This window comes from Perissodus microlepis, chromosome 18, assembly GCF_051167445.1.
Source record: "Perissodus microlepis isolate ML-2025 ecotype Zambia chromosome 18, ASM5116744v1, whole genome shotgun sequence".
NCBI classification, from domain to species: Eukaryota; Metazoa; Chordata; class Actinopteri; order Cichliformes; family Cichlidae; genus Perissodus; species Perissodus microlepis.
Genome location: NC_140478.1, coordinates 31897599 through 31923629, shown reverse-complemented (window position 1 = coordinate 31923629; position 26031 = coordinate 31897599). Strand labels below are relative to the sequence as shown.

At 39.2% G+C, this 26031-nt stretch overlaps 2 protein-coding genes across 4 annotated transcripts in view; one reads left to right on the top strand and one right to left on the bottom strand.

The window, feature by feature from the left end:
• The window catches only part of LOC146368590 (receptor-type tyrosine-protein phosphatase F-like), a 53426-nt gene extending 28750 nt beyond the window's left edge, over positions 1-24676 (top strand). For 2 of the 3 annotated variants that reach the window (XM_084912279.1, XM_084912280.1), the window contains 4 exons: positions 15194-15382; positions 17609-17719; positions 18284-18553; positions 22807-24675. In XM_084912279.1, the coding sequence (XP_084768405.1) occupies positions 15194-15382; positions 17609-17719; positions 18284-18553; positions 22807-22850 (614 nt within the window). In that variant the 3' untranslated portion in view covers positions 22851-24675. Of the gene's footprint in view, positions 1-15193; positions 15383-17608; positions 17720-18283; positions 18554-22465; positions 22560-22806 lie in introns of all 3 variants that reach the window. The other variant, XM_084912281.1, reaches the window with a different exon arrangement.
• LOC146368591 (G2/M phase-specific E3 ubiquitin-protein ligase-like) lies at positions 3944-10741 on the bottom strand. Its single transcript, XM_084912351.1, has 13 exons — positions 10537-10741; positions 9740-9876; positions 9170-9476; positions 8441-8523; positions 8213-8265; positions 7948-7990; positions 6706-6776; positions 6415-6504; positions 5986-6296; positions 5692-5870; positions 5243-5412; positions 4486-4700; positions 3944-4386 (listed from the first exon to the last, which is right to left on the bottom strand). Exons 1-13 carry the CDS (start codon positions 10724-10726, stop codon positions 4151-4153), a joined length of 2085 nt encoding a protein of 694 aa, XP_084768477.1. The 5' UTR covers positions 10727-10741; the 3' UTR covers positions 3944-4150.
• Positions 24677-26031: the final 1355 nt, after the last annotated feature.

Here is a 26031-nt window from a genome sequence, read left to right as displayed (position 1 = left end):
CAGAGCACACGGTGTCTATTATTGTGTAGACATTTATAAATAAGAGCTTAATAAAGATGCTTAATTTCTTAAGAAATAAACAGGTGGAGTGATCTTTATCAATAGTGGATGTTGCATCTGTGGCTAAACCCCTGTACCCAAAAACCTTAAAAATCTACTGTGTGTGAGGCTGTGTAAGTAAAGCTTGCCCTTCACACCCGCGTGTAACAAACCATTTGTTGGGGTGTTGTGGATTTGACACCTCAGCATTGTGAAAGTGGGGAAACATGTTTCTGGCTGTGCATAAGATTTCTGCTTACAACTTAGAATCTCAGTTCTAAATGAAATTCAGATGTTTTTTTTAAGTATGGCTAATGTATTATTTGACTTCTAAGGCACACACACACACACACACACACACACACACACACGAACAACAACAACAACAACACAGAGAAGAAGAAGAGGGGGTCGTTTTACTACGTATCATAAAAACGCAATCATTCATCTTCCAACTGTATCTTTCTGTTCTGGCTTTAGAATCATTGGTTGTTTACTGAGCCGTACTTTGGGAGTCATACTGTTGTGATACTGGGGAGAAAAGGGTAAGGTTTGATAGACTAAACCCTTACACACATAACTTGAAAAACCTAAAGAGTGTGTGAGACTGCTAGCTGTGTTGTTCAGCAATAAACTCATCTACAAATGTGTTAGTAAAGAGTGACTTGTACTTCTGTCCCATTAAGCAATGGTTTAACAAATTTCACTGCAAACTATAAAAGGAATCTGGATTTAAATAGAACATAGTAGTGCAGGAAACACTAGTATAAGGTGTCTATGGAACAAATCTCCTTCAGCGTTCAAATGACCAAAGTGAGGACTACAGGCGTTTCTCTCAGTTGGTTGTGTTCAGGGAAAAAGCAGCTAAATACACTGTGACTGCTCCACATTGTTAGTGAGTTAACTCTGGATATCTGTAGGTTTTGTCAAACTTGGAGTGAACAAAAGCAGAAAAACAGTAAAAGATGCACACAGTGGAAGTCTGGTTTATTTCATGAACACAATGAAACATTTTACAGTCCACAGAGCAAAGTAGCATACATGATAAATAGATACACATAACACGGACAGTGAGAAGTAAAACTCGTCGTCTTACCACATGTTATATTCTGTAAACTTAAAATAAACCACAGAAATTAGAGTTTAGTGTTTTAAAGTCATTATTAAAAACATGAGTCAACATTACTGAAGTGACACTTTAACGATGCTTCATATCACCGTGTTTATGATGATAAAACATGTTCACTCATTAGTAGTTGTCTGCGCTGTCACTTGTCATGAAAATGTCCTGAGCCAGGGTTCCTCTTCAATTATCATTGATCATTAATAGGACGCACAAAAGATTTGTTGCATTATCCCCATAAACAACATGCTTTTATAGAAATCATTGTGACACAAATATTTAGATTCTTGCTTCACAATGTGCACGAACTCAAAATCTTTAGTTTCATATTTATAAAGTATCGCAAAGAATACATTTATACCATTGTATGAGCTACACTTCTTGTAAAAAACTGATTGGTAATGCGTTTGAGAAAAGCTCCTGCTGTGACCTTCCTTCTGTGAGGGCACACACACTCACACACACACACATACACACACACACTCACACACAGTGAGAGAGAGAGAGAGAGGGGGGAGATCATTAATACAAAGGATTGGAGCCGTTTTTGGATTTTCACTTGTTGTTGGCTTTAATATGAACGGCCACATAAAATTCATTCCAGTTTTTTTTTTGCCTTTGCTTCAATTAAGATGTTTCTTTAAATCTACAACAGCTTCCTTTTCAAAAAGTTTACTGACATAGTAAGGAAGTAGCTAGGGACCTCAGTAAGTATGAGCAACAATAGCTTAGGGACAGTTTCTACAATAAAGAGGATTTCATCATCTGCTGTTCGTCAAAAAGTGCCGTATTAAAAACAATTCAGCAGACCCTCAGAGTGCTGATACAAACTATTTTCAGCTGTAGAGGTAGAGGTACACTTCATGTACTTGTCAACATACGGTTTAGAGGCTTGCATTAGAGGGCTTTGGTGCTTGGGCCTCTTTTATTTAGCACGGTTATACCATTGTGAATTTAGCTATATAAATATGCTCAAGAGTCTATCATATGTTTGACATGCAACTAAAAATTCGAAAATATATATTTTTTAAATCAGTAACTTTGCAAATTTAGAGGAATTGTTTTCGGACAACATATGTGTCACATTTTAAACAGGGTTTGAATAATCAGCACCAACATACAGACATTTATGCCCTGGGTATAACAGACATGCTTACCTTGTGAAAGGCCCTCGGATTTCTTGGAGCAGAGAAACACTCTGTATTGTTGCTTTTCTGTATTGTATAAGCAGCGCCCGACTGTCAGAAACGCTCTGTGCGGGTAGCAAAGTCGGCTCCAACGCACATTCAGGTGAAAAAATAAAAAGTTAAAACGACATACCTTGCGGCAGTTGTGAAGTGCTGAGGAAAATACTGTGTGTCTGATGGGGTGTTTTTATATAGGTGGGGCTACTTTCAGTTGACCTCTGAGATGTAGAGATAAAAGAGCACGATGTAAGGAAGAAAGGTGGAAAGCCTTTGGAGACTCTGTTGGACATGGTTTCTGTTGGCCTCGGACATGATAAGATAAGATAATGTAATTAACTGTTTGTAATTAAAAATGTGGAATGTATGGAACTACAGTTGGGATGGGTGCTGGGATACTCTTGATAAGGGTGCCTCTTTTGTTTGCTTCATGACTTCTTTTGCAGACTGTTGGGCGCGTAAACCACCTCTGGCTAACTGTTACGGAGTGTTGGGAATTAACTGTTTGTGAAGAAACACCTTTGGGATGGGATACTCTTGATAAGGGAGCTTCTTTGTTGGGTCATACCTTTTTTACAGACTGTTGGGAGCCTAACTGCACCCCCTCTGTCTAACTGTTACAGAGTGTGACTATGTGTGAATATGTGTTTTTTAGAAGTATCACAGTTTATTTCTAAAAGAATACATGTTGTTTGTGGTGCTCTATTTAAAACTATTGGCATGTGAAACTTTTAGAAAAGTGAAATGCCCCTAAAGTAGTTAAATCATCTATGTGTAATCATCGAGTCTAACTGTTGCAGACTAGTAGATAATTATAAGACTAGTTGCATTAAAGCAAAAAAAAAAAAGTATAGGTATATTACTACTGACTTGCATCGTGTCCAGGGGGGATTCCAAACGAACTCTATCTCTTGCCTCACAGGTATTTGAGTTCTTAACAAAATGAATTAACCTTTTGCATCAAACTAAATGCAAGGTGTTGTTATTGCTTAAGTTGGTTAATATATATTCATAATTTTACACATGAGTATGATAGAGCAGTTTATAACATGTCACTGCATGCGTTGATTTATATAGTTCCATATTGTCAGCAAAAAATCCTTCACTGTTCTATTTTCATTTTGCAGATATGGTTCAAGAGACTGTGGATTTGCTGTTGAGGAGAGGGAACTGGATGTGTTTCCCGAGGAGGGGCTACCGGTTGGATTGTGTGGTGATCCAAACATTGAGGAATATTTACAACAGGCTGTACAACAAAACACACTGCAGCAGCCACAAGACTGGGAATCGGCCACAGAACTGTATTTGGCCCTGAAGGACATAGCTGGGTTTTAGATACCAACTGAACTTCAGTTTGTAATGACATTTGTCAGAGTTACTCTGACGAAGACACACACGGTGTCGAAACGTTAGTTTCTTTCCTTTTTTTGCACCTAATAAAACCTTTGGACTTACTTGAGTGCTCCAGCCCTTCTGTTTTTCCTTCATTTTTTAATGTTAGTAGTGTTTCCTTTCCCTCTTGCTAAATTGAATATAATATTGTTCATAATATACAGCAACTGGCATGAATTTAAATATTAACATTTAACCACAAGGAAACATTTAAAATTTTCTTTAATAAAACCATTTACAAATAGTGTCCAGCATTTCTGTCACTTTTCCAACATACACAATATTCAGAAAAAACAACTAAATGTTTAACAATATGGAAGTTGCTTGTCACATGAATGTGTTAAGTAGTGTGCCAACGGCAGCTGAACCTAACAGGGTAACTCAGTAACTGTAACTTGATGACCTTGCTGATTTAAGAACATCCAAATCCTGGAGCATTTTGAATTCCAAAGTCCATGTTGGCCTTAAAGATGCTGTATGAGTCACAGATGGGTAGCTTCAGAGTATTTGCACAGGTGTTTGCAACTGGAAAAGGCGAATCACTTAAAAACTGGATGCATGGTGGTGGTGTCATTCCTGCCGGTGGAACTGCCGTCAGCCCTGTGGCAAACATCATCAAATCTTCCAGACACACTGCTGTTGCCTTCTCTGAAAGAAGAAAGTAAACACTGTAGTACATTACAGAAAATTAATTTCCTTACCTCTCCTTTCATAAAACTATAAACAAATAAAAACGGCCATTCAAACCTTCACAATCAAGGAGATAATCTGCCCAAAAGCCAAGTGTTAGGACCTCCTTATGCCGCTTGTTGCTTCCTGCTGGGCTGAGATGTGGTCTGAACATGCTCTCCAGTTCTGAAGCAGTCAGGGCCTTGGCAGAGAAGCATAGGAGTGGGGCCAGCACACTGGAATGTTGTTGCAGTGCACTTAAAAAATTCAGACTTTCCAGTCCATCTTTAAATCTGCAAAGGATAGACAAATAACTAATAATTGGTTTATAGCTATAACTATTGCAGTCTTCTAAATTGTGTTTAAATGTCTTTACCTACTAGATCTTTCATTATAAATTTGGACAGATTTCAAATGCATAGAATCACTCATACACAAAAACAATTCATAGTGCTCAGAAATTAACTGTGACAGCAAAAAAAGAAGAGCTCATTGGGATTTCAGCATTTAAAAAAAAATAGTGCTTTCACACTGGAATAAACAAGTGTGTCAAACAAGGGATCACCTCTTTTTATAAATAACTGAAAAATTAATCATGTTGCATGACTATGATTATTATGGATCATTGTGAACAATAAATGTATACTAAATTAGAGTTCTAGTGTCAAAAGGTTAATAGCGTGCGACAGTGGCTCAGGAATTAACTTGTTGTTCATCAGATCACACGGATGCTACTGAATCAGTTTTTTCATATACATCTGAAGGTCTGAAAATGTCAGTGGCTGCTGTGATGAGCAACTGGCCATCCTGAATTTAAAAGGAGTAAGGAGTTTACCGTTGAATGACACTTTGGTTTCTTTCAAGGATGTACCATCTGAGGTACTCCTCCACAAATGCTTGTTTCTCACAAAGCTTGACGTTTCTGAGGCATCCAGCAGTTTGGAAGATTGTGCTGTTTTGCAAAATAAGATTATGCAAAGACTCCTCTGATTCAGCTTTCAGGACCTATAAAAAAAAAAAAAGGTTTACTGTAAGAAAAACAAAAATATAATTTTCACTACTTTTACGATTCATTCAAACATTGGATTAAAAAAATAATCAATTTGTTATTTCACTTGTGTTGTTGGGAGGTGGAAATCTGTCCTTTCAGATTACAGAATCTACCTTGAACCTACTTTCAAGATATGATCCAACCCGGATAACTTTTATCCTGATTAAATCTTTTAAACTGGCCCCAAGTGTCTTCTAAGTAAACCCATTCCCTGAGCCTAGGTAATTTTCTACCTGATGTAGAACTTTTGTGATCTCCTCATCTTGCACATCTTCTACAGTGGCGCTGAAACTCTGATTCCCTGTGATGTGGTTGACCAGGTTCTTGCAGAGGAAATGTGGTGCTGGTCCCCCATGCACAATGGATACAGCGATCATCTTTCCTGCTAAAAAGTACTCATCTTGCCTGGCAGCTGTTATACAGGGCACATAATTATCATGGTTAATTGCTATTAAATATGCTAATGAAAAAAATAAGCCAATTTTTATTAAAATTTCCATTGTAATAATTACGGAGAAAACATCCACCTCTTGAATTATATACAAGATAACGGCTCTCTGGAGGTCCATCAAAGATGGGGCGATTTCTCAGACTGCCCATAAGAAGTGTGAGGAATTCACGCCTCGGGCCACCTGTATCCAAACCTTCTTCAAAGCTGCCAGCATCATCATTAAACTTGATGAACATGTCGTAGTTGTCAGAGTATGTGCTGCGTCGAAATCCTCTAACAGCTCCATCCCATACAGCTGACCTTGATATATTGAACCTGCTGACCTTCTTGTGGTCAAGTTCCAGTGCCAAATTTGCAATAATTTCATGTGCCTGCAAATTGGTGTCTCTAAAAAAAAAAAGGGAAACTTATTTTTTAAAGGTGTATATACTTCTCTCATGATTGCATGATGTCTTGTACAGAACAAGATGGCGGTTAATTGGATTCAAATGTTTAAATTACTAACACAGGTTCTTCTGGGGGCTCAGCTTTGGCTTCGTTAGGAGTAGGATCTTCATCATCAATCACAATCGGTTCAAACAGCTGTGTGTAGTTTCTGCAGAGTGAAAACATGTACACAAAGTGTAGATGCAAAAAGACAAATGCATAAACATGCAGTTCCAGTTTTATAGAACGATTCTACTATTTTTTTTTCTGAAGAATCTAATGTAAAAGAGTCAAACTACATACATTTCTAATAATTGTGTGTATATATTTTGTGCAACCCTCTGGAATAATTACTCAAGATACAACGCACCTGTAACAGGAGCTCTCGACAGTGAGGCATTCAGTAGTGCCTGTATCGTTTTCTTCTTCCAAATCTATGACCTGGAAATACAGAAATGAGGATGAATGAAAATTCATATTTGACCAATTGATAATTATTTTAATATAGGGAGCCTAAGTCTCCTCCCCTTCTGGTCTGCTCATTGGTCCCTGAACAAAAGAAAAATGAATGGAAGTGAATGGAGCTATAAAAGTTATTTTCTGGTCTGCTTTGCCTTACTCTCTGAATCACACATATGTTGTACTTCAATTTAAATAATAAATAATTGTGTTTCAACTATGTCTGTAATGTAATTTGAGATTTGTTAGCTTGTAAAAATTCGTCATTAAAATGACTACAAGTCAGATGTCGCAAATATGACGTCGCCTCAGAAGCTTTTCTCCCCCAGCGTAGCTGCTAATTATCACATGGCCAGATTTATAGTGGTTTTCTCCACATCATCCTGGAAGAAGGATTCGAAGCTCGCTAAACAAAACTAAGCTTTTCCTCTTCTCTGTGTCTGGTTCAATGATGTCAATTTTGTGAGACGAACATTTACATTTCGCCACGTCTTTTCAAACAAAACCTAAAATAACCTTTGCCACCTGTCGCTTAAGCACTTTTTGGCATCAAAATGTGTTTATATACTTCACGGACATCATATTTTAAATCCATGGCACACATCAAACGGGATCAGAAAATAATTTTTATTGGCTCATAGACTCCTATTTTTTTAGCAGTAGGGGACCCATGGTCCGGAAGTAGATGGATGTACCTTAGGTTCCCTATCCCAATAGATTATCTAAAGGTACAATAAGTAAGAATGAAATAAGAAGAACATCCTGTGGTCAAATTTGTGTACTGCAGTCTATCTTTATAAACAAACGAGTGACTCTCCCTCCTCCCGTTCCATGAGTTTCATGGCTACGGATCAGCGCCAGAAGATTCTAGATGACAAAGACGAGTCATACACAGTTAGTTTCAATGTAACCTTCCTTCCAACATGATTGAGACATTAGACTGCTTTGTGATTATTTCATGTACCGGTATGACTTATTGTACCTTTAAGGGGTGGATGTTATAATCTATTGATAGTATGAAAATTGAGGATGTGAAATGCATTGTATAATAACAATGAATGTAATAAGCAAACAGTGAATCGTTATCTAATTGCAAAGTAAAGGCGGTGGAGATTGTCTGCTGCACTGTTTTACTAATAAAATAGTTTTTTACCTGTTGTACTTCATTAGCAAGCACAAGATCCCCAGCACCCTTCCTTAGAGAACAAAGAAAAGCATTATTGTTGTGTACTGTGAAAATATTAATTGACACTTTGAAAATATTTAAGCATCTTGATTAACAAACAAGCAATACAAGTATTATGTAGTCCATGTTCCAAAAACCATATACAGAATGAATGACAAAAGTGTATATCTCATTAATACAAAGTGTAGGCAAAAAACAGTAAAAGATTACATGTTCTTAAAATATCACTTACTCATATTCTGCTGCTTTCTGTAAAGGACTGCTTTCATGTTGAAGTTCCCATGGCTGAAACAAACAAACAAACAAACAAACAAACAAACAAACACGAGCACTCACACACACACACACACACACACAAAATGTATTTCACATATAACTATTAACTGTTTTACTGAACTGAGGCAAATGGTGGTGGCTAAACAACAAGAAAACTCTATAAAAAAATTTAAATTGTACTTACCAGTGTATCAGCAAGATCAAACTCAGAGGGCCTTTTAATAACAATCTCTGGGTCAGAGTCAGACAAGTCTGAGTTTTCTCCAACTACAAAACATGAAAACAAATCAAGCTAAGCTAACTAAATTCATACTAATGTATGAAACTTTATTTGATCATCAATAATAGATTAATACGAAAGGCATAAAGTTAGCATTGATAACTCATGACTCAGTAGATCCAAAAATGGCTGAATTTCATGTTTCCAGGAAGAAACATAACATATACAAGCTAATTTAGGGAGCAATGGTGGCAGAGGAGTTAAAAGCCCGCCCTGTAATCAAAAGGTTGAAGGTTTGAGCCCTGCTCAGTCTGTCGCAGTCGTTGTGTCCTTGGGCAAGACACTTCACCCTCCATGCCAGGTGGTGGTAGTGGGAGGGATAGGTGGCATCTGTGTACAGCAGCCTTGCTTCAGTCAGTGAGTCCCAGGACAGTTGTGTCCACATTGTAGCTAATCACCAGCAGTGTGTGAATGTGTGTGGGTGAATGACTGGTTTTGTTGTGAAGTGTCTTGGGGGGGTTGTAGAACCCTAGAAGGTGCTATATCAAATACAGGCCATTCACCATTTTAATGTAGGTATGCTATTGACTTGGGTGCTTTATGCGTAATGTTATCATTTCACAATTTCAAAATTAGCAGTTGTTGAAACTAAGGGAATGTGTGTCAAAATCCAAACAAACATTAGCAGCTTACCATCTTCAAAGTCACTCTTCAAGCAGATGAAAACAGTGATTCTTTGATAAGGCTTGCCAACTTCAGCCTTATAAGCCTCAAGTGTAAATGGTCTTTGTGTTCCAGGGACATTAATGACCTCAGTGCCATCCGGATACAGAAGAAGGAAAGGTCCATCTTTTAGATCTTTGTTAAAGTCCTTCATTTTTTTAACAGCTTGATTGAGCAGACTTGTGGCAGTAGCGTCAGGGTCTGTTGTTAGGAAAATAGTTTTTCCACGGTATGGCTTCAAACCACCCTTTTTAATGGTCATCAAGCCAACATTTATCTGTAAGGAAAAAGACATGAACAATGGGCCAAGTAGATACTAATATGACTCTAAGCAGATCTATTCAAACTTGAATATTTATTAACTGCAAAAGAGGGATCTTCCTGACAACCTAAATGTACAATTACTCGTAAATAACTGTTCTTATTCTGGATAGCTTTACTACACTGAACATTTTTTACACAACTCCCCTAAGGAATAACAAAAGAATGTCATTAGAAAATTAACCTCAACTTGTTTTCAGACTGAGCTAGCCAAACTACCTGAACCTTTCTTTTTTTCTTTTTCTTTAAGCCCTTCCTCCCTTCAGAAAACTTTTGCCTCTCTTCATTTTTCTTTTTTCTGTATTCTATGAAGGTGCTGAAGGTTGGAGTCGGGCAGTTTGAGGTAGTCTGTGATGCTAAAGGGAAACAAAGGACAAATGTACTACAATGTCACACATTAAAGACAATCATTCATGTGACATTCCATTGTCCACACAACACGCAAATAAGGACAACACTGAATAATCTCACTAGAAAATTTCTACCAAGGAATGACAATGCAACTGATACTATTGACCAATACAATTCTACACCAGTAAGTTTTAATGTATAGACACATAATAGTGTTAGTTCCTAAAGTTAACCAAACATAATAAATGAACTAATTTATTATCGTTTCAGTTGTGGAAATGCTCAGAGGACTGTTCCACAAAGCAAGCTAATCCCAAAAGCCAGGCTCACTCTGAAAATCCAGGCTCGATTGCCCCAAATTCGGTTCCAGGAACGAGGCTAACCTGCAGTCTTTCTGCTCATTCATTATGCAATATGCTTGTGGACAAGTCTGGTCCGTGGCACCCTAGCTGTGAGGTTTGTTAACACTAGAACTGCCCTCAAACCTTCACTACTAGAAAGGTCTTGAGCAGTCATTTTGACAGCTGCGTGCATTTTCAAATGAGCCTCGATTTTCTGAGCTCGCTTAGTGGAACAGCCCTCTGGTCTGCTATGGTCTGGAAACAGCTAACGCTAGGCTAATAAATCAATAAATAACAAACATTTTATTATGCTTATTAACTTACTCAATGGGAGTGAAGTGTCTCCGATGCAAGATGCGTGATAAAGCCTCTCGCCACAGCCGCTGCAAAAGTTCGGTGACTCCTCAACCAGCTTTTTCCCACAGCTAGGACAAAACATTCCGCCGTTCTTCTTCAAACGAAATGCGCTACAGGCAGAGTAACTTCCGGTTCCAAAGACGAACAGCGCGGACATCCAATCAGTGATGTCTCCTGTTGCCGACTGGTACCTACCCTTTCTGGTTTTCTTAATGTAATTGTGCTTCTCAATTTGTTTTTGTGATTCTCAGTTTTGTTTTTGTGCTTCTCAATTTTGTTTTTGTGCTTCTTAATTTGATTTTGTGATTCTCAGTTTTGTTTTTGTGCTTCTCAATTTTGTTTTTGTGTTTCTCAATTTTGTTGTTGTGTTTAGCAATTTGTTGGTGTGATTTGCACTTCAGGGCCACCGTAGCTTCAACATGCAACAAGAAGAAATAGGAATAAGGCAAAACATTTGTTGAGCATGCAATTTATTAAATACAACGCTTAAACTGAAACAGGCTGTTTTACAGCTGATCAAAAGTTTAGGACCTCCAAAAAACATGGGTAAACCCCCAAAACAGAAAGTTCCAAACTTGAACTCAGTGATTAATTGGTCCGCTGTTCTTGTTGATCACTTCATGCAAGCGTTTCCATGAGGCGAGTGGGAACATTTCTCCAAGTGGTGAAGACGGGCACATGAAGGTAGGGCTGCCACAAACGATTATTTTGATAGTCGACTAGTCACCGATTATTTTTGCGATTAGTCGACTAATCAGATCATCATCCATTGGACGTACAGCTTATTGCACCAGCAGCATCTGCTCTTATATAACTATCATTAGCTTAAAGCTTTAAGTGTTTAAGGCATGTGCTAACTAAAAATAAAGACAAGATGATAGTTTATTAAATGTTAATGACATTTGCAGATTGTTTCGGTGAAGTTTAATAAACTCCTTGCTATCTAAAATATAACAGGACACCGGAGTAAATTCTCGAGCATCTCACACTTCTGATAATCAGCTGTCATTTATTCAGCTGTGTAAAAACTATAACTTTAATCTCAGCCAAACCGATTTACTCAGGAACAAATAAAATACAAAAAAAAAGCCAAACAATAACATTTTTAAGTTATCTAAGTGACTTATATATGTATAACCTGAGTAGCGAAAGACGGCGGTGGGTTTGAAAAAGATTTGCCGGGAGTCCGGTGTTCTCACGGGCTCTAGTGAGCTTTGCCCCCGGCTAGCTATCGAGCTAGTGGGTAACAGACGTGTCCGAAAACGTCGGAGCGCTTTTGAAAATATGTGGTGTCTTGATAAACTGAGCAGATATTTGAAGTTTACACAGCTACATTCTCGCCTGAAAATATGTTAAATGTTTATTTTGTGACCCAGAAAGAATAATAAGAGTAATATTAAAACTAACTAGCTGCCGCCATTGTTGGAAACTGAGCTGGGCCGCGCTATGAATTCTGGGACAGAGCTACTACTTCTTCTTCGGGGTTTAACGGCAGCTGGCATCCTTGTACATGCAGTGCTGCCATCTTCTGTTTCAGTCCGTTATTACACTCTTAAATCCTACTACTTATTCCTACGTCTTTTGTGATCTTACAAAGCTTCAAACGACACGTCGACTATTAAATCAGTCGTCGACAATTTTGATAGTCGACGTAATCGTGACTAGTCGACTAATCGTGGCAGCCCTACATGAAGGGTGTCTACTGTCTGGAACTGTTGTCCATTCTCAGTTGGATTTAGATCAGGGAAAGACGCAGTATGGTCCAAAAGAGTGATGTTATTCTCCTGGAAGAAGTCCTTTGTCCTGTGGGCATTGGGTACTGTAGCGTTGTCCTGTTGAAAAACCCAGTCATTACCACACAGATGAGGGCCCTCAGTCATGAGGGATGCTCTCTGCAACATCTAGACATAGCCAGCAGCCTTTTGACACCCCTGCCCCTCCTGAAGCTTCATTTTTCCACTGAAGAAAAAAAGCATCTCCCCAACCATTGTGGCACCCCCTCGTCTGTAGGGTGTAGAAAACATCTCAGGTGGGACCTGCTTGTGATGCCAGTAAGGTTGGAAGCCATCAAGACCATCAAGGTTGCATTTTTTTACAGGAGAATATTTTTTCTCATCAGATAATTTTTTTTGAAGCTCTTCACCACTAATAGCCTTAATTTGGGTTGAGGATTTTTTAGGTCTTCCACTTCACGTTTTTGTTCCATAACCCCCAGGATTATTTAAGAAATGACCATCTTAACTGCATCCCACCTCCGCAGCGATGGCCGCTGTGAGCGAACCTGCTTATGCAGTTCAACAAGCCAACCATGTTCAAAAAGGAAATTTTTTTTGCTTTTGCCATCAGAACATCCTGACAGTCTGACTACCTGATAGAAAATGACAATGAATCCACAGTTTTGCACAGATTTGGCCTTTTAAAGGCATGTGGTCCTAAACATTCAATCAGCTGTAAAACAGCCTGTCCCAGTTTAAGTTTGTGAAATGTAAGTTAAATGTTTTGTCTCACTCCCATTTCTGCTTGTTGCATGTTGTTGGAACCTTGTTAAGATCCAACCATGCAAAAGATGATTTTTTTGCCATTTTTCAAGTGGTCTTAAACTTTTGATTGGGACTGTATTTAATAATGGATTAGTTTCTTCTGAATGGATTAAGAATGCTTTATGTCCGCATTGCAATGCATCACAATTGTAAATCATTATATGATTAATTGTGTCAGCTCTATTAGATGTAAGATTGTATATTTGCTTTTGAAATGGGCAGTTTGCTTTATTGTGCTTTGTATTTGCTTTCAGACTGCAAGGAAAGAACGCTAATCTACACCGAGCATCTGAAGAACAACATGCAAGTCCTCCAGCACATTGAATCCAAAACCTGTTCCAGTTCCTCAGACACCATCAGAGACTGTTTTGAAAGCCCTCTACTATCAATCTGGATAAAAAGAAACTTTGCCAACCACTGCAAGTATCAAGTGTTTTCAATTTTGTTTGGCTGTTTATTAATTACTTATTTGTTTTTGGTTGTATTGGGTTTGATATTAATTAGATCAGTGCCTTTTTAGTCATTCATTTGATTATTAAATATTAACTGTTTAGGGCAGCACGGTGGTTAGTACTGTTGCTGCACAGCAAGAAAGTCCTGAGTTCAATTCCACCATCAGGCCGGGGTCTTTCTGTGTGGAGTTTGCATGTTCTCTCCGTGTTTGTGTGGGTTCTCCGGCTTCCTCCCACCGTCCAAAGACATGCAGTTTGTGGGGATAGGTTAATTGATTAATCCAAATTGCATAGGTGTAAATGTGAGTGCAAATGGTTGTCTGTCCCTGTGTGTTGGCCCTGTAACAGACTGGCGACTTGTCCAGGGTGTACCCTGCCTCTCGCCCTATGAAAGCTGGGATAGGCTCCAGCACCGCGACCCTGAAAAAGGATAAGTGGAAGTGAATGGATGGATGCATGTTAACTGTTTAATTTAATCATTGTCTCTACTGGTTTTTATTAATGTTTCAAGAAAATTATGACAAAAAGTCAAAGAATGTACGTTTTATGCCAGTTAGCCCTATTATGTTTATTACCTCATTTGTTGGACCTTAATTTTTTTAGACGACATTCTGTCTGCAACAGCTGCCAATACTTTTGTGTAAATATGAACTTTTGAATAAAAAGGCATGTTTTCTATTATACAGCTCTTCTGTGCTTTGTCAATAGGAGACGTTAAACAAGCTTATTAAAATGTATTTTAACTGGTTTAATATTAGTTTTTTATTTCAATGTAATAATTGTACAAAAACCAAAGTTCACTGTGAATTTTACATTTATCAACAAATATACCGTTATGTATTCTGCATTATCACTATATTTTCCACGGTGAAATTCTGGCAACCAAAGCTGCCAGCATTTTACCGTAATATTCAACTTATTAATATTTATTTTATACAGTTTGGCTGTATTTTACAATACAAAACTGTAATCAGGTTAATGGAGTGTTTGTTGCTTTTACATGAGTTACCATGAACAGGTTTATGATTCTTTATTGTGAATTTTACATTTATCAACAAATATACCGTTATGTATTCTGCATTATCACTATATTTTCCACGGTGAAATTCTGGCAACCACAGCTGCCAGTAATTTACTGTAATATTCAACTTTTTAGGTATGATACCGTATTATTTTATACAGTTTCACTATATTTAACAAAGTAAGACTGTAATCAGGTTAACGGAATATCTGTTGTTTTCACATGAATTTATGTTTAAATTCAGTCATTTACGGTAAAAAAAAAAAATTATTATGTACTGTGAAATTTAAGGTTACCAAAATAGGATACCGTTTTGTGTTCTACATTTACAATTTATTTTTCATGGTGAAATTCTGGCAACCACAGCTGCCAGTAATTCACCTTAAATTCTACAATATTTTTTTTACAGTGTGCTAACATCCTTTAGAGTTTTTTACTGTTGATTTTGCAGTACTAAGCTATGGAAATTACTGCAAAGGCTAACAGTGCAGCTCAACATATTTGCTGCAGTCAGCTCCTCTCACAACAGTTTATCGACTTGTGATCATCAGTCTGTCTGTGGTGCTCTCAGGGTCTGTGGTTGTACTAAACCTGCCTTTTGCATTTTTCAGAGGAAAACATCCCCCATGGCTTTCCCTCCATTGATTTGGGCCCCCACTTTAAAGTTGTTGAAAAAAACAGAACTGCCACAATGCTGTGCTCTGCCAGTGGATACCCAGACCCAGAGATCTCGTGGTTCAAGGACATGCTTCCTGTGAATATCAGCAGCAGCGACGGGCGCATCAAACAGCTTCGCTCAGGTAGACTTTAAAATGATCTGATTTAATATCTCTAAGGTTTGAATTTGCGTGACATACTGAGAATGTTGCAAAGCAGCTTTCAGATCTTTGTTCCCGACCATTTCTTTTATTCACTTTCACCATTAAAGGCATGAATGTTTTATTCAACTTCACTTTGATTATTTGGATGAATTCTTCTTGTGAATTTTATTGGTCAAATCAGGACAGCTGCCACTTTAAAAGTAACGCGGATGTTGGAATAACGTTTCCTGCAGTCTTTGACAGCGATGACTGCGCCTGTAACCTTACAGATATACAGATAAAGACATTTTCACCATAATAAATAATCCTCAGTTTTCTGTAAGAGCTGCAGCTGGTCACAGAGAGGCAGCTCAGCAAGAGTTCTGTTGAGTAATGCAAAGATGTTGCTGTTGCTGTTACCTATAACCTATTGCATATGCATCTGGTACACTAGCTGCACAGTGGATCAGAGGAAAGCAGTCCAAGGGATCATTAACAGCGCCCAAACTGGCTGCCCTCTCCCCACGCTGGAAGATCTACACAACACCCGCTGTCTTGATAAAGCTCAGATCAATATAATAGATACCTCACACCCTACTTTGCCCTCATGGAAACGGGACAGAGCAATCAGTGCAAGGACAAATAGACTCAAACACAGCTTTTTCCAACCACAATAACACGTCTGAATGCTGCTACTAAAAAATGTCCATCACGCCATTCTGGAAATGATCTATGCACTGACTGAGGCATGTGTGTGTGGAGATGTATGTGAATGTTTGCTCATACTATTCTTATTGGGGATTTATTTATTGATTTTTAATCAGTTTTATTGTTTTTATTTATATTTTTGTATTTCTATGGATTATGCACTGATTGGTGACCACTTTTAATTTCATTGTTCCTGCAACAATGACGATAAAAACATTCTGATTCTGATTCAAAGAGATAGTTTTTACTTTATTACTTTGAGTACATCTCAGAACCTGCACCTTTACTAGAGTAAAGAAGTTGAACCAGTACTTTACTGGAGTAGTTTTTAACAGTAGTATTTGTACTTCTACTTAAGTACAGAATGTCTGTATTTTTGCCAACTCTGAGTCACTGCACACAACATTTTCCACATGTATAAAAGACTTGTTGCTTTGTTGACTCTCTAACACACACACACACACACACACTGTTACTAAAGCGTGTGTCTGAAAAGGAGAGGGGAAACACAGCTGGGACTAATTACACAGACGAGATGGGGAACAGAGGCCGAACATAAAGCAGGACTGTCAAAATAAAACAGGAAGTACACGACAGACACAGAGGCCCACACTAGACACCGCACAGAGGGAAGACTGAGTACAGGGACAGCAGCAACATGAGAGACGACTGACTGGGGAACAAGAACAAAGGTGAGGACAGAACTAAACCCACACTAAACATGGAGGCGCCAGAATGAAACCTAAGAACTAGACTTAACAGATCAAAGAAGGACTGGAGCACTAAAACAGAAACCAAAACACTAGTAATGAAAAAGCATGAAGTCACAGATTAATAAAAATAATGAAACAAATCCAAACCACTGTGTCATCGACCCAGGACCGTGACAAGTTCAGATTGGTGCTGAGTTAGAAGAGAAAACTGCCCAGAGGCTCTTTCAGTCATGAAGCCTCCATGTTCACGTTGTCACATTAATGGAAAAGTTCACGCTATGCAGTATGAGGTTAGTCTGTAGGTGTGAGCAGACTCACTGTAAACTGAAATAGATGGATCTGCATACAGTCTGTTTCCTCAGCACGAGTGTCTGCAGCCAAAGATATTTCAGAAGCACACATCCTCTCTTCTTGCTGGACTGGGAGGGTGCACAAACTGGATTCAAACATTACAGAAACACTACATACATTAATGTTTAATGGAAATTAAAACATCTTGCAGCGCTTCCAAAACAATCACTGGCTTTCAGAAATTCATGTTGGGGAAAATGAGAGCACAGGAAAGGTTTTTTTTTCTTTTTTAAATGCAGCTTCATTGCAATGAACCATCTCTTAACAAAGAAAGGTAAAGAAGATATGTTCTATAACTTTCCTGATCTGCTGGATGTTTGTATTGCTTTAAGTATTTTATTGGCAAACCTGTAATCCTGTCTGAGCATGAACTGGGTTATACTGGGTTACAGTTAGCTACTGACTCTCTAGCAAGTCACTATCAAACAGCTGAATTCATTAATTCTCTACACAGGATCGCTGCAAATTGAGAACATTGAGGAGTCGGATCAGGGGAAATATGAATGTGTCGCCACAAACAGCCTTGGTGTGCGTTACTCTGGTCCCACCAATCTCTACGTACGAGGTAAAGTCTAATGTTTCTCTCATTTGTGGAGTTAATCAATAAGGTCATTGTGATATCTCATGAAATCACATAACTCTTTAAACCCTCGCCCCTCATGGTTTGATTTAAGCCCTACTGTGGGAATGTGCAGACAGTGTTTTAACGGCATCTTCTCGTATAACTTTAGCTGCCCCTGACACAGGGAGACAAATCACTCCTCATTATTGATTATAAAATGCTTATTAGTGTTTTGGTAAGAAAGAGATGGGCTCGGCTAACATTTCATGATTTCGTTAAAAGCATACAGTCGTGTATCATAGAGGCAGTTTTATGGATGAGTGATCAAACGCTGTTCTCACACCCACCAATAACACACTCTGCTGTGAGACCTGCTTTAAATGTGCTTGTTATGTTATTCCATTATTCTCTTCTGCACATCTGGACAGAAGCGATCAGCCCTGCATTCTGTCAGCTGTTCTGAGTCAGTCTTTACCCTCAAGATGCTGTATGGGCGTAACTATTCATAACGTCACAAAAAAGCATTATAATGACCTCACATATTCCTTTTTCTTTTTATTTCATTAGTACGAAATATCCCACCCAGATTCTCCGTTTTACCCTCCAACCAGGAAGTGATGGCAGGCGACAGTGTCAGTCTAACATGTGTAGCAGTGGGCTCACCAATGCCATTTATCAAGTGGACCAAAGGCCCGGTGGACCTGTCCAAAGAAGACGAGATGCCAATAGGGCGCAGTGTGCTGGGGCTCACCAACATTCAAGAATCAGCTAACTACACATGTGTGGCCATGTCTAGTCTGGGCGTGATTGAAGCTACTGTTCAGGTTACTGTGAAAGGTGAGAACTGAAAATGACCCCAAAAATGACCCCAAATAAAATCAATGCATTTTGCTATAAACTCGGTTGTTATTTTTCAAAAGCTTTAAAACAAAGACTAAGGAGCTTGGAAAGAAAAGCGTCTGGACTTCTTTAAGTTGCTTGAAGACGTTTCAACTCTCATCCAAGAAGCTTCTTCAGTTCTAAGGTCAAATAGTGGGGAGTCCCAGATTTAAACCTAGTGGGAGTTTCCCCCCAAAGAGGGACAAAGGACCCCCTGATGATCCTCTACCCAATCACATGAGCCAAGGTGTGAAAGCGGGTGTGGGTCCCAATCAGCCAGGGTTTCGGGTGAGCTCATTGTGAAACCTGGCCCCACCCTATCATGTGATTTCCTGAGGTCAGATGGCCCAGGATGTGAGTGGGCGTTAAGGCGTCTGGGAAGGAAACTCAAAACTGGATTATAGATGGCAGACAGTTGGTGTCGTAAACCACCACCTCTGTTCAAAGATGGTCGCTCACAGTGGACGTAAATGGCTTCTTTCACTCCTCTTTCAAACCATCTGTCCTCTCTGTCCAAAATGTGAACATTGGCATCCTCGAAAGAGTGACCTTTGACCTTTAGATGCAGATGGACTGCTGAGTCTTGTCCTGTGGAGGTGGCTCTTCGATGTTGTGCCATGCGCTTGTGAAGTGGCTGTTTGGTCTCTCCGATGTAGAGGTCTGGGCATTCCTCGCTGCACTGTACAGCATACACCACATTGTTAAGTCTGTGTTTTGGAGTTTTGTCTTTGGGATGAACAGTTTCTGTCTGAGCGTGTTGCTGGGTCTGAAATGCACCGGGATGTCATGCTTGGAGAAAACTCTCCTGAGTTTCTCTGATACACCGACTACATAGGGGATGACAATGTTGTTGCGTCTGTCCTTCTTATCCTCCCTCGCTGGTGTCTGATCTTCTTTTCTGTGCCTCTTTGCTGATTTTATGAACTCCCAATTAGGATAACCGCATGTTTTAAGTGCTTCCTTTACATGTGTGTGTTCCTTCTTTTTCCCTTCAGGCTTAGAGGGAACATGTTCTGCCCGGTGGTGTAGGGTCCTAATTACTCCAAGTTTGTGTTCCAGAGGGTGATGGGAGTCAAAGAGGAGGTACTGGTCCGTGTGTGTGGGCTTCCGGTAAACTTCAATGTTGAGGTTGCCATTCTCCTCAATGTGCACAGCGCAGTCCAGGAAAGGCAAACAGTTATCCTTTGTGTGTTCCCTGGTGAACTTGATGTTTTTATCCACGGTGTTAATGTGCGCAGTGAAGGATTCCACTTCTTGTGTGTTGATTTTGACCCAGGTGTCGTCTACATATCTGTACCAGTGGCTGGGTACTCTTCCTTTGAAAGAGCCAAGAGCCTTCCTTTCCACTTCCTCCATGTAAAGGTTGGCTACAATAGGTGACACAGGGGAGCCCATGGCACAGGCATGTTTTTGTCTGTAGAAACCTTCGTTGTATTTGAAGTATGTTGTGGTGAGGCAGAGGTCTAACAGTGTGCAGATCTGATCGGGTGCGAATTTGGTCCTGTCTTCCAAGGAGCTGTCTTCTTGTAGTCGTTTTCTGACAGTCTCCACGGCCTCCGTGGTGGGTATGCAAGTGAAGAGGGAGACATCAAAGGACACCATAGTTTCATCTGGGTCCAGGGTAAGTTTCTGGACCTTGTCGGTGAAGTCGGTGGAGTTCTTGATGTGATGTGGGGTGTTCCCCACAAGAGGTGCTAGGACGGTTTGAGGTGAAACGTCTTCAAGCAACTTAAAGAAGTCCAGACGCTTTTCTTTCCAAGCTCCTTAGACTACGATGACCTGGATGACTGAGAACCTTCACAGACATATTTAAAACGAAGGGTTGTTATATTTTCATATTTGAGGTATTCCTCATAAAACATTTTTGTGACATGAGGCCCTTTGCATTTTTATTTATTTTTTCATTAATTTTAAGAAATTGCAGTTTTTGTATCTTGTATCACTTTTGTAAGCTTGCTCTGCATATACTGCAGAAGCTGGGTCTTCCCTCTGAAAGGCACAAGTTGTTCATCCACTGTAACACAATCACTGAGGATGAATTTCTGCCTGCAGTTGACCAGGAACAGGCCCCATATGTAGCTGAAAGCTGCCATGTGGTTTGTTTTCAGTCGGTAGGCTCTGGTCCTCTTGTCATCAAAGTGCAAGAAACGGCGAATATCTTCAAATCTTTGAATTGCCATAGTGGCCTTGTACAATGGGTTATGCAAAGGGCTCCCAAAAAACACACTGACTGGTACATCCCAGTTCTTCTCACTTCCTGCAAGAGAGGTCAATCAAATGAAGGCCAGGAGCTTAAGTTTGATTACATTTTTCCACTCTTTTGCCCTGTCTGTGGCTACTCTTCGTGCCTCCATGTTTGTGCATGTCAGCACCTCTTCTATTATATTATCAGACATGAACATCTTCCATGCATTTACTAGGGAGACAGTGCTAAACCCAGGTGCAAGCCCTGGCCGACTAATTCAGAATATTGTGGCTAGAGCAGTAAGAGGGGCTCATTCTGTTAGACTCAATATCAATTTCCTCTTCAGAGGACTCATTAGAGGACTCCTCTGTATCTGACTGGCCTTGTTCAGTGGGGGGGACAATAGTCTGCGTCCTCTATATCTGAGATGTCAGATTCTGAGTCAGTGCCTCCAATGGGCTCTTCATCCCATCCGTCCTGGATCATTTGTAGGGCCACAGGGATCCTAGCTGGCCTCATAGCAGCCATGTTACTTTAGATATTAAAAAAAAACATCAGAAAGGACAATGTTTGAAATGCACCGAAAACTATAAACAGGGCTGCACATAAGTGGTCCACAGGTGCGCATTCGCTGTCAAAATAAAAGACGCGCACCAGATAAGAAGTTGGAACACGCGTTTGCGTACATTAGATGTTCTGGAGGAGGACAGACTTTTCTTCAGAGCTCTTAAAGATGTCGAAGAAGCAAGCTCTGTAAGCAATTACTTTGGTGTTCCTCCACCGCAAAAGAAGCGTGTATTCTCTGAATTTCCGGGAATACTTTTATTTTGACAGCGAATGCACACCTGCGGACCATTTATGTGCAGCCCTGACTATAAATAATAAATGTTACTGTGTAAAAAATTAATTCCTGATCCATCAGAAGTGTAAATGGGTCAGTCAGAGTTGCTAAGAATGAAAGTTTCATAGAAGATTCCACAGGAACTGCTTGGGGTCATTTTTGACCCCACTTGTGGAAGAGTGGGGTAGTGATACAAAAACTGTATTTTTTTTTTTTTTAATTAATGAAAAAAAATGCAAATGGCCTCATGTTACAAACATATTTTATGAGGAATACCTGGAATATGAATATATTACAACTTTTCATTTTAAAGATTTTGAAGAAAAACAACCCGTGGGGTCATTTTTGATCTAAGGGTTAAAAAAATATCGAGATATGAATTTTGGGTCATATCGCCCAGCCCTAGTTCTGTTGATCTGAGATTTCACAAAAGTGTGAATTCGGATGTTGATTTGCCTACAAAGGTAGTCGTTGATGAAACAGCCCAAATTCGTTACAGATACTGAAGTCGTTCTGGTTTTTAGTAAAATGTTTTAAGGGACTGATACAAAAGCTTGTAGTATTTCTTCCTGTGTGTTGTTCTTTTTGGTGTCCAAGTGTCTGTATGAGTGTGACTCCAACCAACTCTGTGTTTGTGACGTTGGCACTGTATCGTCTATCTGTAGCAGAGTAGTGTAATCAGTGTAATCTGTCGTGGTCCCTGTGTCTGCCTGGCTGGCCCCACAAGGCCACATGTGTTTATTGTTTTGCTCTCTCTTTTCCTCGTCATTCTGCCTGGGCGGAGCTCACTGTGGGCTTCACGCACCTGTCTCCCATTACGCTGCTGTTGTGTTTGCCATTTAAGGCCAGGACGCAGATCCTCTCATCACGGGATGATTGTGCGAGACACTTTTCTCTGGACCTGTGACCGACCTGCTGCTTGGGACATGAATGATTGGGTGTGTAGAATCGTGGAGTGTGAGTGTGAGAGAACCTTCACTTTTCCTGGACCTGTGGAACCCCGGATTCCCCTCCACATGTATATATATTGTAAATAAAACCTGTGCTGTCTGCGCCTGTGTCCTCCCCAATATCCATGACATAATCAGTGTAATCACTTTTTGTCTGCAGTTTTTATGTGTGGTCAGCATTGGCCACAGTTCATTCCTAATAATCAAAGTGAATAATTTCCTTCTTCCTGCTCAGACCAACCAAAGCATGTCGAGAGACGTGGGGCAGAGATAAGCTGAAGTCCCTGCAGCTGTCCCCGGTCAGAACATCCAGCATTATGTGTTGAAAATGATCAGAGTGTTAAAATAGAGCTTTTCCACATTTGCTAATGGCAAAGGATCTTAATTCTTGATCAAAGATAAAGTATAATTTTGCTTAATATGTTAATAGTGAAAATGGCTGTTCTAATGTCTGAATATTATGTGTGTGTGCACATGATCCAGCTTCGACCTCGGCAGTTCTGTGTCTGCAGGAATGTGGAAGATAAGAAATGTGTCACCAACCCATGATTATACATGTTTTTGACTAAGAGGTATCAAGTGTATTAATGATTAAACACAGAATCACAATTTATGTGGTTTTACTGATGGTTAATTGTGCTTAATTGCTTGATACTGATAAAAATATAACCAGGTATAAGTTTAACTGATATTTAAAAAACTAATAATAAGAAGAAAATATAATTTCTAATGATGATTCTAAAAACAGGCCTGAAGCTGAGAGTCTGAGCTTGGCATGTGTGGAAAGATGGGAGAGAATGAAAGACGTGGAGAAGCCAAACGATGTCTGACTTTACAAATATATGATTTAATAAAAAGAAATTGTATTGAGTATATTGTGACCATGAAACTGAGTTTTAAAGAAAAAGTATTTCTATACAACCTGAATCAAAGGGATTATGCTGAATGAAAGTTCTTGTGAAAACGTTCTGATGGAGTCTAATTGAAGACCAAATGGTATAAACTGAAAGAAACAGGGAGTGAAGCATATCCATATTAGAGATGGCGTGATAACACTTTTTTTATGTCCGATACCGATGCCATAAATTTGGATATCTGCCAGCATCCATGTGAATCTGATACAGTCTATTTTATATTCAATAACACAGATTTTAATGTCTTGCTGCATTTTGTTCAAGTTCATACTGAAATAAAGACAAAACACTTAAGCTATTCTTTTATACTTGTATACAAAAAACATACTGCGGCCAAAATATTCCACAGTTCAGCCATGCTGATCTTTAAATCTAAGTATTTAAAGTAACATTCAAAAAGTTATTTAAAATGCAATTTTGTGCAGATTTCAAAAACTCTTTGGTTCTGAAAACACAAGTGCAGCTCAAATGTTGTAGAATGGACCCTTTGATACTTAAAGCTTAACATAAATAGACATCCAGAGTGGAAAGCAGTGCAAATAAATGCAAACACGGCTTCATGACATCCATCAGTGTGTAAGCTGATTCTATCACATTTAACCTGAGACTGAATTTTGTGTAATTTCTATACAAAACTTAACACAAGTATGTTTTTTGTTTTGAACCACGGAGCTGTTTGGCCATGTGTCGTGCTGGGGTACGTGTCCCCGACAGAATTGGTTTCCTCTGCGTGGCCTCTCCAAGTCACGGACAAACAGTATCCCACATTCTTGATTTTTAGTTCACAAACACTTCTTATAATGACCAACTACTCCTGAAACTTTGGAGGTTTATGAAGTCTTTATACGGTTGTATGAAGTTACAGGAATATAAAAATAATTATCAGGCAAAATGCCCTTCATTTTTTAAAATAATCCCGTCTGATACCGCGTGAAAAGAATAAATATATAACTTTCTGTTGTAACTCTCAAACTGAATGATAATGTAACGACACTCACTTTTCATTCTTTTCACAAAACGAAAACGTCACTACTTCCACGCATAATTGTCCGTAATGGAGGCGGAGCAAACTGGATCCGCACTCTGTGCCCAGCGAATGCTCGCGACGTTTCATCTCATTCATCACTTTGATCAGTGTTCACAAATGTTAGTTATGATGTGTTGTGCTTATTTTGGCTTTTTCTTCAGGTATATTTTTCTCTTTTATTTGTTTTTTTTTTTAATTTTTGGTTGATTTTTAAATGTCAAACAGTGTAGTTGTGTTTGTAAGTGTGAATAATAAAGATTTAAAGATGAAGAATTTGATTCTACTTGATTCTACTCCTAGTCATGTGTAACTTTACCAAAACAATGTCAGACTTCATAGTTTTCTCTGGGCCTCCACAATCAGACCAGCAGGAACCAAAGTGTCCAAAAAGTCATGTGGGCTTCAGAGATAACTGGGAAACTTTCTGGGAGAAACCAGTTCATGTTAGCAGAGACCACATCCATCCCACTTTGGATGGAGCAGCTCTCATTTCTAGAAAACTGTCCAAATTTGGTGAACCCCCCAAAACGTGACTATAAAGAGCTGAGATCAGGAAGCAGAGCTGCAGTCTTACACACCTCACTGAAACTTCTCTCCTCCTGTCATCCCACAAATCCTCATCTGAGCCTGTTTGTGTGACTGTGTGTCTGCTCCCAGATCATCAACAACACAAAAATCAGTAAAAACTACATTTAAACATAAACATTCACAAAGAAAGAACAACAGCATCCTCAACTGCACCAGAGAGGAAAGAGTTAAATGTGGATTATTAAACATTCGGTCTCTGTCTTCTAATCTCTGTTAGTAAATGATCACTGATACAAATACTGAATATTACTGTCTTTTTATGGATGTTCCAAAAATATTTTAAACATTTAACATGTCTCACTTTAAAAAGTGAAATCTGAAAATAAGTGTTGAAAATGTGCAGATGAAACAAAAGTAACACAAAGGCAACATGTTGACTCAGTTTTTACAGCAGAATCATTCAGCTGTGCAGAAACGTGATTGAAATGCATTCAAAGTCCAACAAACAGCAATAACAGTGTAGTTGTGTTTGTAAGTGTGAATAATAAAGATTTGAAGATGAAGAGTTTGATTCTACTTTCATTGTGTGATCAACAACAACCCGTGTGAGTGAAGCACAAACTGACTGTATCCAAACTTGCTCTCCTGCAGCAGACGGGCTGTGTGGGTTTCTGCTCTGCAGCCTCCACACCGTTAGCTGTGGCTTTTCACTTTAATAACACAATGACAGTTACAAGCATGAACTCTGCTTCAAGAATGATTCCAGGAAGGATCTGTGTTCTTCACCTGTGAGAGAAACAGCTCAAATCCTCAACTCAGAGCTGACAAATGAACTTTAATGGAATCAAAGGAGAGACCATGAACCCCTATTATTCACTGCAGCCCACAGATGAGACTGCCGTCTGACTAAAGGCATTTTCTTCACAGCATAAAGTTTCAAATGAAGACTCAAGGAGAAGGAGCGCCATCCTGTGGTGAGTCACAGGAAGTC

Bases quoted from the DNA above. Each gene is read 5' to 3' on its own strand.
- LOC146368591 (XM_084912351.1), bottom strand. From the start codon at position 10,726: ATGTCCGCGCTGTTCGTCTTTGGAACCGGAAGTTACTCTGCCTGTAGC. The intron at 5,413-5,691 runs GTAGAAAATTAC...TTTTTTTTATAG, and splicing joins TCACAAAAGTTCTACATCAG to GTCCTGAAAGCTGAATCAGA. The intron at 4,701-5,242 runs GTAAACTCCTTA...TATCCTTTGCAG, and splicing joins AACCAAAGTGTCATTCAACG to ATTTAAAGATGGACTGGAAA.